Here is a 14,001-nt window from a genome sequence, read left to right on the forward strand (position 1 = left end):
AAAAGATTGCCCAGCACTGCAACAGGCTGCCCAGGGAAGTGGTGGAGTCATCATCCCTGGAGGTATTTAAAAGCTGTGTAGATGTGGTGCTTAGGGACATTTTAGTGGTGGACTTGGCAGTGTGCTAGGTTAATGGTTGGACTTGAAGGTCTTGGGGTCTTTTCCAACCTAAACGATTCAATGATTCTGTGAAGCACTGAAGGGTCTCTAGGGTGGGTGACATTAATAACTATTTCTAGCATGGCAGGTTGTTTTCAGTTTGATTTATCGTACTGGTGCTTCTGCTGTAGAAACAAAATAGGCATGGGGATAAGATTATTCCTCCCATTGGCACGGGGTGATTTATCTTAGCCATAGTCTCCTGTAAACAGTGCTTAGAAGTGACTGATGTTTCTCCTGAGTTCTATTACCCACATTTTTATAGATCCCATCAACACACTAAGCACCAGGACACAGTTCATATAATTCAGGCAGTTGACACACAGTGTTGATTGAGGGAGAAAGGCAAATCAAGGGCCTGTGACACTGAGTCAAGAGCTCAGAAACAAGCATCTTGTGCAAGCAGAGGGCGTTAATGAAGTGCTTTGTTATTTTACAGTTTTTATAGCAGTAACTGGGGTTGACTCAGATTGACAGGATGCCCATGTGCTCTCTGCTTTCAGGGGGACTCTGCTCAAGTGCAGATGCCATTCATACCATAAAGGTGGCTTACAAGGTTGCCAGAGTATCCCATGGACTTAGGGGTTTTTTTTTATTATTTTAGATATTCTGTAGTTACTGTTCTTCCATTTGCTAGTTAATACAAAGTGAAAAAACCCTCTGGAATACTATGGTTGCTGCAATCTCCTCTTCCAGGCTGAGTATCTCTTTATCTTGCCTAGTGCCTAGATAAAAATCACTATGGTTATGTGACTCCAGGCCCACAGTTAAGTATCTAAGGTTTTACAATGTCCAAATTCTCACTAATGCTAAGAGAGGTCATCTAAAGCTAGGTAGAGTGGGTAAAGAACAGAAAAATACTAAAATAATGCCTTGGCTTTTATGGTCCTGAGTCTTCATATCTGCAATTTCACTCTTAATATAACATATATCAAAGCTAAGTATACTGAAGAATACTAATGAAACCACTCGAATGGTACCATAGCACTGAGGTATTGTACATATTTATTAGTGGAGGGAGGCTTCTGCAATCATTATACATCTGTATATACACGCAGTTTTCTTAATTGCCTGAAGAGGTCAGGCAGTTGGACTAGATGTGCTCATTGTAGGTCCTTTCCAACTGAAGTAAAAACCCCCATAAAAGAACCAAACAAAGCAACAACAACAACAAAATCCCCAACCAAAAAAAAAAGAAGCCACAAAACCCTCCAACGAAATCCCCCACAAAAATCTAGTTGCCTGTAGTCTGAAGACCTGAGCACTTACTGTCTCCTAGCTCTGTCCTGGAGTAGGTACATTATTCCACCAAAGCCTCCTTTTTGGCTGGATCAAACTCTTTAGCAAGTGTACTCTTCCATTTCTCTTCACATAAAACATTCTTTTCTATCCTGATGGGAGTAGTTTTTCACTTACATCCAGTCTCCATACCAGGATTTTCCATGTATCTCTCATTCTTCCAAATGTACAATTCACAGTCATTATACAAATATTGATAGATTTTAATGATAGAATTTTAAAAGATGTCTGTCTAAGGACCCTCTGGTGTTTATGGTACAGTTGATCAATTTCTTTCTCCACAAAATAATTTTAATTAAATCCTCCAGAACTTGGAGATTACAACAAACTGGGACTCCTACATTAATTGCAAACCATTAATGCTTACAGAGTTCATGGGTGAGAAGCTGTTGTAAGCTGGAAAACCAGTTCAGACTCCTTGCACCATGGAGATACATGATGGAATCACATGGAAAGCATATTAAGAAAGATCCTTTTATCCTCTATATTTCAGTGACTCCTCGGTGCAAGATTTGGGGGGATGACTAACAGAACTATCTATTTACCTCTTGAAGTCTGTTCAACAAACATAGCCACTGCATGGAGTGTGAAATTGTATCTGCAACTACTTCTCCTGAGAGAACATTGATGGTTTTCTATGTCTATGTGGAGAAATATAGGAATAAATTTAATTTAATGCCTTAATTTAATGCAACTAAAAACTCCAGTCCTAATAACGGTACTTACTTTCATCTTCGTGTACACAGCACTATTCATCTACAATGATTAAAGCTATAAAGCACCTAATAGTGCTTTACATAGATGGACAAACATAATTTTCTATTCCTAAACTCTCAAGGCTTTTCATTCTTTCTCTTGGCCAGCTTTGACCAGCTGGAGAGCTTCTTTGGAGCGTTAGACTCTTCTGCTGGAGCTTACACTGAAGAACTTAGCAGATTGGAAAATCAGGTCTTAAAACTCGTTGCAGTGATTAGAGAACTCCCCTGATAATTAGGACAATGTTGTACTTAGAATGGAAGCCTGGAAATGGTTTTCTGAGTGCCCTGGGACTAAGGACCTAGCAAGAGGTACCTTACTGCATGTTTTTTCACACAGTTCCCTGAGTCTTGCCTGTGTGAAGACAGCAGGACTTCCCACAGAATGACAGTGGTGAATGACAGAATGACTTTGGTGAATTAGCTAATCTAATTATATAATAAATCTCTTTTACTAAGGAAGCTTATTGAAGTTGAGACTAGCTGTTGTCATAAGCTCACTGTCCTATATGATCTTAATTCAAGCACCAGAGGTTTTGGAACTTGATTTTATAGCATGGGAAAAAATGAAGGTGCTTCAGTTAGAATTGACTTGTCCCATCAAAGTCGGTCCAGATCGCAAAAACACTACCTGGCTTTGTTTGAGGTAGTCTTGGGGAGGAAACAAAACCTGATGGTGTGTTTTTGCTTGCTTATTGCTTTTTTCCAAGTGAGGATAAGCGGGTTTTGCAGGCATCTTCACTGTCAGATTCATGAGGGCTTTCTGGCTGAACTCCATGCTGGTGTAGTCACTCAAGACTGGTACTGCAATGGAAATTAGTTCTGCTTCTTCATTTGTAACTGCTTCTTCATGGATTTCTTCATGCCTTAGATTTATATCTATGTTATTGCTAGCTTCTTTTAACTGGCAAGTGTCACACTTGCTGTCTTCTCCACCATCAGTAAAGAGATCTAGCTTCGAAGGAGCCTTTGAATCATGCTCTGTAACATAAAGGCTCGTGGTATCATTGTCTGACAAGGCCTGAAGCAGTGATCTTGAAACAGGTTTCCAATTAGTCTGCAAGACAAAACAAGGAAAAAAATTTATTTTAGTATCCTACTTTTGCAAAGTGCAATTAGCACTTTTCTGAAATAAATAAAGCAGAAAACAGGCAGCCTACTCCTGCCTGTATAATACGCTAATTAATCCATTTTATCTCATCTTTATTTCTTTCTGAAACATGAATTAAAATGGTTGTTTCCCTAATTCAGAAAACAAATTTATCCTCTCCCATAGTATTTAAGCAAAGGTTTTCTTGCTTTTATGTGTGCTTGGGACAAAATGTAGTGGTGATAAAATGTAGGTTTCATGATGTGCTTTTCTGAGAATGAGGGCTTTCAAAAAACATAACACGTTATTATAAAAAGGCTGCATCTTGAATTGAACAGCAGCCAAACAAGCTTTAGCTATCAGCTGCTGCAAGCAGTTTGTTATTCAACGTAGTGCTATCATGTGTTCTAAGTATCCCTTGAGTTACAAGCTTTTGCAAATTCTGGATGATTAAATGGAAAATGGTAACATCAAGCATCCTTCTTTCCACTTAGATTGCTCTGCTGAGTATGCCTACCTTTGCCACCACATTTTTTTACATTTTGGCCAGGCTGTTGTGTTCTCAGGGGGGCAGAGAATGAGCTGTGAAGATGATCAAAGGCCTGGAGCACCTCTCCTATGAAGACAGGCTGAGAGAGCTGGGGCAGTTCAGCCTGGAGAAGAGAAGGCTCCAGACTTATAGCACCTTCCAGTGCCTGAAGGGGCTCCAGGAAAGCTGGGGAGGGGCTTTTTACAAGGGTGTGTAGTGATAGGATGAGGGGCAATTGTAGATGGTAGATTTAGGTTAGACATTAGAAAGAAATTCTTTAGTGTGAGGGTGGTGAGTCACTGGAACAGGTTGCCCAGAGAAGCTGTGGATGCCCCATCCCTGGAAGTGTTCAGGGGCAGGTTGGATGGGGCTCTGAGCAACCTGGTCTAGTGGGAGGTGTTCCTGCCATGGCAGGGGGTTGTAACTAGATGATCTCTAACGTCCTTTCTAACCCCTAATCATTCTATAACTCTTAGCTTTTTTTTTTCCCTTTTTTTATGTCTTCGGTTGCTCTAAATTTGTTTAAAGCAGTATAGTTTTGGTTTTGATGTGGTGCTTTTTTTTTTTTAATTTTTGTTTGTTTTTCCCAAGGAATAAATGTACACATTATTTTCAATTCTTTTTCTTCTTACAGTTTGTTTTCTGACTTGGAAATGGGTGTGCTATTGTTTGACATCTCAGGAATCCCACATAAATGATCTCTTTTTTTCTTGTATTGGGATGAGTAGACACCTCTGCTTGGTCAGCTTCTGCTTTGCTTTGAATAAAGACCTGTGTGTTACATACCTTCATTATCAAATTTTTTATGAACAGCAGCCTGAACTCTGCACCTACCAAATCTAAAATAAGCTCTATGTGACTTTCTGTCTGAAAGAAGCACTAAGAAGAGCAGAACAGGCTGGCTGGCCATGTTAGTCTTCATAGTTTGTTTTCCTGGTCTTTGTGTGCTGACTCAATTGAGAATGTCTCCAGTTCCTCCTGCTGCTCTGTACCATGAGAAGTATCATTCTCTTAGATTGCAATAAAAAATGCTCTGCCTGGATTTAAAGTACAAATTCTCTTGCCACCTGTCTGGACTATGTATGTGTTTCTGTCAGTAGCTGCTATATTGCTCAACTAACCTGATGGTGTTCAGTTTTGAAACAACATACAAATAGAATGAACATAGAGCATATTGTGAGATTTACTGCTCACCTCTCTATTACAGTGATCATTTGGGGAATGCCTTTCTCTGTATTTAATGAACTGTTCATAATATCAGATTACTTCTAGTCAATATATCTGGTAACTACTTTATTGTTATGTCTCCTCACATGGAGCTTTTTCTGCTGTCCCCAAAACCCTAATCTGATATCTCTTATTTCTACTTCTGCCATGTTATCAACATTGCAACATTTCTCTAACAGACTTGGCTAATAAGGGCTTCATTTCCTTTTATAGTTTCTTTGCTTCTGCAGGAACAGCTACATGCATTTTTAAATAGGTGTATTTTGCTTTTGAAGTATTTATATCAAATTGGCATTCGGGTTCATAAAACACATTTGTCTTTCCTATAACATGCAGCTCCAACGTATTCACCTGCACTTCTTCACAATGGCAAATTACTCTTTCAAACTGTTAGGTTATTTTGGCTGCTAGCTCTTACTCCTTTCTTCCTGAATCTCTGTCCTGCAATTCAACTCCACCTAAGCTTATCACTAGATCAAAACCAGCTTCAGGTCTTGCACTTTCTTTAAGCCAGAATTTCCCCAAATGCTGAATATACTAGATTCCTTTTTTGCTTTTGAGAAGTCTCACTTCAAACAGGTGCTGATTCTGCAGGCCTCTCACGTTCTAAATGCATGGTGGAGAAGAAGCAAGAGGATTAGGTGGAGTTATTTTTACTGGAGCCATCTGACTCCCAGCACTGAGAACTGGAAATTGCCTGGTGTTCAGAAGCAGAAAAATTTCTTTAATTAACAGAATTGTGAAACTGCAGTCTTCTAACAGCATCCTTTTTGAAACTCTTTGTACACCTGTGATTTTGTATATCTGATCTTCCTTTGTTCAGCATTATCTGACTTTTTTTGGCAAAACTACTGCCTGATACTACCTCTGAGCTCACCAATTCTTTATCTACATTTAGGTGGAAGACAGCAATCAAGAAAGTCCTGATCTGGAATAGGAAAGATCATACTTGCTCTATTGAAGGAAGCAATGTTGATGTTCAGCAAAACCTTTTGTCACCAGCAGCCTGTCAAGGTTTTCTGAAATTTTGTTGCTGATGATTTCATTGTGTTCTAGATTCGGACAGTGTTTGCCTTGTAGACACCTTCCAGCTTCTGCTTGATCTGTGACTAAATAGATAGAAGTCTGCTTGGTTATAGGTCGAAAGATGGCTTGAGAAACTAGATCTGAGTGTCAAATTAAGTTCAGGTCAGCCAGAAAAATCAAAGGGATTGAAAAAGAAAGCAATAAAAGTTCCTGCTCCAAAAATGTAATGGTAGTCTGAGACTTCAGAGATAAACTGAGGAGTCCTAGATGAAGAACTTTCAGTATCTGGAGTCAATAAAACCAAAGCAGAAATTTGTTTAAATGGGGGCAGGTAAGGAAAGGATGATACAAAAAAGTCCACTAATAAACAAAAGTGAATAACATGATCTTCAGCAGCCTCCTTCTAACAGAGGATTTCCAGGTGCCTCTTCAGTCCTGAAATTCAGGTATACTTAACAAAGCATATCAGAAAGCCCTAGGCAAGCTTTGAACATGCTGCTGAACCTTGGTGCCCGTTGACTAGTAGATGCTCCTCAGCTACCTACCAGCTGACCAGCCAGAGCCCCTAGATTGCTCTGGAGGCAGAGACTGAGGGTAAGGAGTGAACTTCAGAAAACACTGTATACTGGACTCTGTTGTGAGACTTCTGTGGAATTAGAGCACAAAGCATTTGTTTGCATTTTGAGTAACTTGTACTGAATAATGAGGTCCAAATGGTGAAAACTGACTGGATATAAAAACTGAATTTCTCTCTCTTGGCTCCATCCCTCTTAATTTAACTTTGTTTAGTTCTTTTAACAAGCATACATTTAAATATGCTTTATAATGTTCTTATAATAGTCTGAGAACCTTTATTAAATTAAAAAGTGTATGTAGCCTAAATAACAACCCTCCCCAATCCTATCTTTATATTACCCTAGCTTCCCAACTGTTGATATTAGACATTTGCTAGGATGAAGTGTGAAAAGACTAGTAACTAGCACTACTGAATAATTAGTAGGAAAGATGTCCCTTGTGTATTTTTCACAACATCAGAAGAGTACTTGCCGTATCTTGGAGTGCACTGCTGTTTCTTGGACTTGGTACACTGGGCCAGCATGACATTTTCAGTCTGTAAAGAAATATTCTACATTTATTGTCAGGTTAACTGATCACTATTTCCTTTGCATTTAAATTAACTACCATTTATGGATAACTTTTTGCTGACCATCTAAACAAAATTTTCTACAATGACTAATTGATACAATGAAAATTAACAATGCCAATTAAAAACTGAAGACCATTCTTAGTAGTCTACAGTGAAATTATGAGTTTGTGACAATTAACGTCTTTGTTTAAGGGCAAAAGAGCTGTTACAGGAGTGCTAATGTTGTATCTTTCTAATGTTGTATATTTAATAATTGTATATTCCTATTTTGCTAGAATTCCATAAAACCATCACCTTCCTTGAGGATTCATGGACATGTAGGAGGAATTTTTTTTTAGTAATTGCTCCTTTAAAGTTTACTTTTCCACAGCAGTGCTGGTTTGTTTTGGTGGGTTTTTGGTAGCAGGGGAAGAGCCCCAGGAGTGGCTCTGATAAGAAGCTGAGAAGCTGCCCCTGCTTCAAAACCAGCTAAAGATCCATTAGAGGGACAATAGATGTGCCTCAGTGATAAACATGCGAAAGAACTGAAATGAGACCTTAGCAGAGAAGCACTTAAGAGAAAAAAAAAAAAAAAAGCTATGCTGGAGGAGGAGAGCAGTGCTGGTGGTTGGTGAGGAAGAGGGGGAAGAAGGTGCCCAAGCAGAAGTTTCCCTGCAACCCATGGCGAGATGGCAGCTGTCCCCCTGCACTCGTGGAGGAACATGGTGGAACATTCCCTGAAGGTGCCAGGAAGGCTGGACTTGGATTTTGTGGCCAGAGGATTTGCTGCCAGTGGACTCTGCGCAGCTTTGGAAGACCCTGGAGCCAGGGGAATTTGTTCCCAAAGCAGCCTGTGACTCGGTGGGAAGCCCAGGCTGGAGCAGCTCCGGACCTCGTGGGGAGGACTCATGAAGGAGAGGTTGGTGGAGGACTCTGTCCCATGGGAGGGACCCCGTGGGGAAGCAGGGAAGGACTGTAAGGAATCCTTCTTCCTGAGGAGGAAGGAGCAGCAGGAACCACCAGCCTGTGAAGTGACTTTAAACCCCATCCCCTGTCCCCCTGTGCCGCTGGGGGGAAGGAGGGAGTGAAACCGGGAACAAAGGGATTTGGGCCCAGGAAGAAGGGAGAGCTGGGGTAACATATGCAAGCCCTGCTCTGTGTGTTGTCTGTGTCCTGTGTGTGTTTGATTAGTGTGAAATTAAATTATTTTTTCCCCAAGTTGAGTCTGTTTTGCCTGGGATCTTAATCAGTGAAGATCCCTCCTTTTTCTCAACCCACGAGCTTTGTCCTCCTCATCCCGGACTATGTGTGAGGGGCCAGTTGAGTGATTGGCCGCTGGGCTGTTTCTTTGTTGCATTGGGCCCAAACCACAACATTATTGGCAAGCCAGGCAGGAGAGATAAAAGGAACATGACAACAACTAAAGAGCAACTTGTTGCTGCTTTTAGCTGCTGTGCAATGATTCTTGCTGTTTGGAAGAGGTTCTCCCTGAGACCCACAGACCAGAGCAGCAGGAACAACACAGCTCCTGATTTTTCCTGACTGCTCTGGGAGCTATTACATACAGTATCTCACTGTCTCACCTGACACAAATCTAAACAAGCTCTACTAAAAACTCAAACCTGCTGCTTCTGCTGTAGAGGAAGGGGTTTATAAGGTGCAGCTGAATTGCCAGTGGAGCTGTTCAGATGGATGTCAGCTGGCCTCTTGTCCACAGACCCCTCATTAGAGCCTTTGTTGTTTTGTTGGTTTTGTTTGTTTGTTTTTTTTTTTTTTCAAACCCGTTCCTTGCATCCTGGGCTCAGTAATAAAACTACAACAAGCTGCTATGCTCTCCAGCCTCCCTGGGCCACCCCACCATGGGCACCACTATGGGCACCACCTCAGGCACGGTTCTCCGTAGTCCTCTGCAAGAGGACAAGCTCTTACTGTAGCCTGCCCATCACTCTCACCACCCTGGGATGCTGGTGCTGGCTCCAGGCTGGCAGGCACCAGCTGTGGTTTTCCTGCAGAGGCAGTAGGGTGAGATAGGAATTTCACAAGGAGTTTCTGCTGGGCTGACTGATCTCACTGGCATAAGTCATCCCTGACTGCTCGTTACTGGCTCCTGTGGGAGCAGAGGGTGACCAGAACCTCTTGGCATTTTTGAGCTAATCACCTCTGTCAGCACCTGCTCTCAGAGCACCCTCCTCTGAGCTCCTGGCAAAGACTCACTTTCGTAGTAAAAAAACTCAAAGAAAAAAAAAATGGCCATGAGAGGTCATGTAGCTCATCACCCTGCCTTCGTGTAGGCTTCAGTGTTGTCTGATTTTCAAATAACACCTAGACTTTGTTAGCTGTAAGGTACCTTGCTCTTTTTTATGCTGTGGTTTGAGGTGAAGCCTGAGGTGTCAAGTTACCAGATCTCTTTGCTGATCCACTGATAATGGGTATTTGGCTGGCTGGTGAGTCCTTTTTTTACAAATCAAGATCCTTGAGACTCTTCATCTCAGTTCCAGGTGTTCAATACTACTACATATTAAATGGCTATTTAGCAGTTCTACACCAGGCTTCTCTGTGTTGTTTTTTTACATTTCCTAAAATTCTTTCCAAATGTGCCAGAAAATGAAGCATAATCTTTTGTTTCACACAATGAATTTTGCTCTAGGTCATATCTCCGTGTAGGTCTCAGAAGTTCTTGTCAAAAAGGCTGGATCGGACAAGGAGCAATTTAACTTAAAATCTGAAAAGTGCATGGGAGACTTGTTGTGGTGTGTAATCTGTTTCCCAATGGCAAGGGAAGGAGTTGACCCTGATGCATAAGCTAAGGAGAGCTACCTCATGCCTTAGGGCTTTCAAGCCATGGGTTGTCCTATCTTGTTCTGTCCTTTAGCAGCTGAGCTTTCAGCTTCTGATGCTGGCGCTTTATGAAAAAGGAGAAAAGGGGAGGGTAGAGTGCTAAGTTGTCCAATAGTAATAGGAGTGCTTGTATGCAACTAGATTTATCAGAAAATGAATATTAGAACCATTACAATGTAAGCTGTATTTCCTTACATGGTAGTGTATGCCCCTAATATTGTACCTCAGATTGATTTGAGGGGGGTGTACTTTGTTGCTGCAGAGATCAATGTCTCTTAAAATAAGAGGACCTCATCCATATCATACAGGCATCTTTCTTACTCTCTTCCATCACTCCATCCCATTATTTGCTTGTGTGCATAATGTATACGGTTAACATCCAAATGTGCTTGCAGGAAACTACTTAGATGGCAACATCAATTTGTGAATACTGATGGAATTTACTTTTGTATTTGAATAGAAGAAACATGATTATCATTTGCCAATGAAAGAGCAAAACAATCATATGCATGCTTTTTCCATATATATAGTCTATTTTTCACTGTGAGAAATGGTCTTTGCTCTTTTCAAGCGTGTTTGAGACAGGTGATCAGATAACTGTACATTAGTAAAATATTACAGATTTTTTTTACAAACTATTTTCATCAGCTTGTAGTGGTATGTAATTGCTCTTACTAGGTAAATGAGCCAGGTGGCTTTTGCTTTGTGTGCTTTGTTTTAGAGTTGCATTGCTTTTAATGACAAAAAAGGCCCAGTGCTATGGACCTCGTCCCTAAGCAAAACGGGATTGCTCCTAACACCTTCAACCAATATTCTCTTCTTACCTTTTGAACACCACAGAACAAGTGAGACACGCAAAAACCAGAATGAACATCATGCTGAAGGTAAGGCCAGTCACAAAACCTTCAAATTCTCCCTTATCTGATGAGAAATAGAGAGACTGAATCAGACTTATAGTATAAAGTATAGAAAGGCTATATTGCCTCCACCAAAGAAGTATTTCAAACAGAACTCAACTCAAACTTTAGATATTTTCTGGGATTTCTCCAAGTGAAATCTAGTTAAAAGAAGAATTGGAATTTCTGGGGGGTTTGAGACTTTCAGGTTTGTATTTTTAAGATATCTGTACATGCTGAATTCTTAAATCCACCATGCAAAGATAAGCAGTTTATAATAAAAGAAGTACTCCTACTCCCCATGCTATTATTATGTGAGCTCTATCTTGATTAATGGGTCAGGACCTTGACTTCATCAGAAACCATTTGAGTGAAAGTGGCTTTTAATCTGCTTCAGGTTTTACTAGTAGGATTAGGGTTTTTTTTTTGTGAGATCCCACTTGGTCCTGGTAACAATAATATGGTTTATGTGTTTGGTAGGTGCCCTTCTTCAACTGTTAGGAAAATGAAGAGAATTTTATCTGCAGTGAGCTATTTGTCAGCCCTTGCTGCGAACCTACATATCCTCTTGCTTATAACAATACCTACTTGGAGATGCTGCCCACCACCCTCACACCCCACAGAAGTAGATTAATTGCTTGTAAGGTTAATGAAGGTTGATAAAGTGCTCAGGCAATGAGAGCAGTGCTGCTAACACAGAAACCAAATCAGTCTGTGATGTGAAGAGTGGGTTGGGGTTGAGGTGTTCTTTACAGATATCTAAATAAAACGTTTAAAATAACACCAGGAAAGTGTGGTCAGCACATGATTGTGTTACTGATGCTAACAAAATGTATTTGGAAAAAGGTTCTTTGCTTTTTCTTTACTTAGCCACCTGCCAGCAAAAATGTCTTTTTAAAAAAAATAACAGGTACATAATTTTGCTTAAAAAGGTATTTGAAAATTTGCAAATTGCTTTGTTGTTGAAAAATGCTCTTAGGACAAAGCAAACTGAGGTTCTTTTAATGGATTAAGTAACCTGTGAAATGTTGGGGAGGGGGAAATAGGAAATATAATGTTTCAATTCATTGTAATTACTTAAATTTTGTTAATGTTTCATTAAATTAACTGCATTTTTTTTTGTTATTTTCCTGAAAAGTTCAATTCTATCCAAATATATGTTCAGTAGGATGCATGGAATAATGTCCTACAGAAAAGCTTCAGGAAAGTTTCACAGAAATGTAGTGGGAAGACACACAACTGGAGTGATGTGATTGATGCCTACCAACATTTCAGAAGGGACAGGCAAGGAAGGAGAGGTGCTGGGGTGGCCCTCTATGTTAGGGATAGGCTTGAATGCCCAAAACTTAATGTTTTGAATTACAGTGTTGAGTGTGTATGGGTAAGAATCAAGGGAAAGGGCAATAAGGCAGACATCACGGTGGGAGTTTGTTTTAGGCCCCCCAGCCGGGATGTAGAAGCTGATGAAACATTCTGTAAGCAGCTGGGAGAGGTCTCATGATTGCCAGCCCTTGTTCTTGTGGGGGACTTCAACTTCCCAGATATCTGCTGGAAATATAACCCAGCAGAGAGGGAACAGTCCCGGAGGTTCCTGGTGGGTGTGTGGACGACAACTTCCTGACACAGCTGATGAGGGAGCCAACTAGAGAAAGTGCCCTGCTGGACCTGCTACTTGTTAACAGAGAAGGTCTTGTGGAGGATGTAAAGCTTGGAGGTCATCTTGGGCAGAGTGACAACAAAATGATGGAGTACTGAATTCGTGGAGAAGCAAGGAAAGGAGCCAGCAGAACTTTCACCTTGGGCTTCCAAGGGCAGACTTTGGCCTGCTTCACAGCATGATTGAGAGTGTCCCCTGGGATGTAGTCCTGAAGGGCAAAGGAGCCCAAGGAGATTGGTCAGACTTGAAGGAGGAACTCTTAAAGGCACAGGAAAAGGCCATCCCCAGGACCTGAAAGATGAGCCAAGAGGAAGGAAGGCCAGCCTGGCTGAATAGAGAGCTTTGGCTGGACCTCATTAACAAAAGGAAAGTTTATGGCCTTTGGAAAAGGGGGTTGGCAATCTTTGAGGAGTACCAAGATGTAGTGAAGCTATGCAGGGGGAAAGTTAGAAGGGCCAAGGTTCAACTTGGCCACTGCGGTTAAAGATAACAAGAGGTTTTTTCAGTATATCAAAGGAAAAAGAAAGGATAGGGAAAATCTAGGCCCACTGATGAAGGGGGTGGGCACCCTAGTGTCGGTAGACACAGAGAAGGCAGAGTTACTGAATGTCTTATTTGCTTCAGTCTTCCCTGCTAAAGCTGTTCCTCATGAGTCCCAGACTCTGGAGGCAAGGGGAAAGGTCTGGAGAGAGGAAGACTTACCCTTAGTAGAGGAGGATTGGGTTAGAGACCACTTGGCCAAACTGGACATCCATAAGTCCATGGGCCCTGATGGGATGCATTCACAAGTGCTGAGAGGACTGGCAGATGTTACTTCTGGGCCACTCTCCATCATCTTTGAAAAGTCATGGAGAACAGGAGAGGTGCCTGAGAACTGGAGGAGGGCCAGTATTACTTGAGTCTTCAAAAGGGGCAAGAAGGAGGAACCAGGGAACTAAAGGCTGGTTAGTCTCACCTCTGTCCCTTCGGAAGGTGATCGAATGACTTGTTCTGGATGTCATCTCTAAACACATTGAAGAACAGGAAGTTATTGGGAGCGGTCAACATGGATTTACCAAGGGTAAATAATGCTTGACCAATCTGCTAGCCTTCTGTGGCGACATAACTGGTTGGCTGGATCAGGGGAGAGCAGCAGATGTCATCCACCTTGACTTCAGCAAGGCTTTTGACACTGTATCCCATAACATCCTTGTTACAAAACTGAGGGAGTGTGAGCTTGATGAGCGCACATTGAGGTGGATTAAGAGCTGGCTGTGTGACAGAACTTGGGGGGTTGTTGGAGACCTGTAACCAGTGGTGTCCCCCAGGAGTCAATACTTGATCTGGTCTTGTTCAACATATTCAGCAATGACCTGGACAAGGGGACAGAGTGTATCCTCAGCAAGTTCACTGATGATAC

At 41.4% G+C, this 14,001-nt stretch overlaps 1 protein-coding gene across 1 annotated transcript in view; it reads right to left on the minus strand.

Annotated features, from left to right (window-relative positions):
• Positions 1-2,737: 2,737 nt before the first annotated feature.
• Positions 2,738-14,001, minus strand: part of LOC127395764 (leukemia inhibitory factor receptor-like) — a 34,696-nt gene continuing 23,432 nt past the window's right edge. Inside the window, exons 13-15 of the mRNA XM_051643113.1 lie at positions 10,874-10,970; positions 7,133-7,196; positions 2,738-3,270 (exon numbers count right to left, since the gene is read on the minus strand). Of these exons, the coding sequence (XP_051499073.1) occupies positions 2,791-3,270; positions 7,133-7,196; positions 10,874-10,970 (641 nt within the window). The 3' untranslated portion in view covers positions 2,738-2,790. The remainder of the gene's footprint in view (positions 3,271-7,132; positions 7,197-10,873; positions 10,971-14,001) is intronic.

This window comes from Apus apus, chromosome Z, assembly GCF_020740795.1.
Source record: "Apus apus isolate bApuApu2 chromosome Z, bApuApu2.pri.cur, whole genome shotgun sequence".
In the NCBI taxonomy this organism is placed as follows: domain Eukaryota; kingdom Metazoa; phylum Chordata; class Aves; order Apodiformes; family Apodidae; genus Apus; species Apus apus.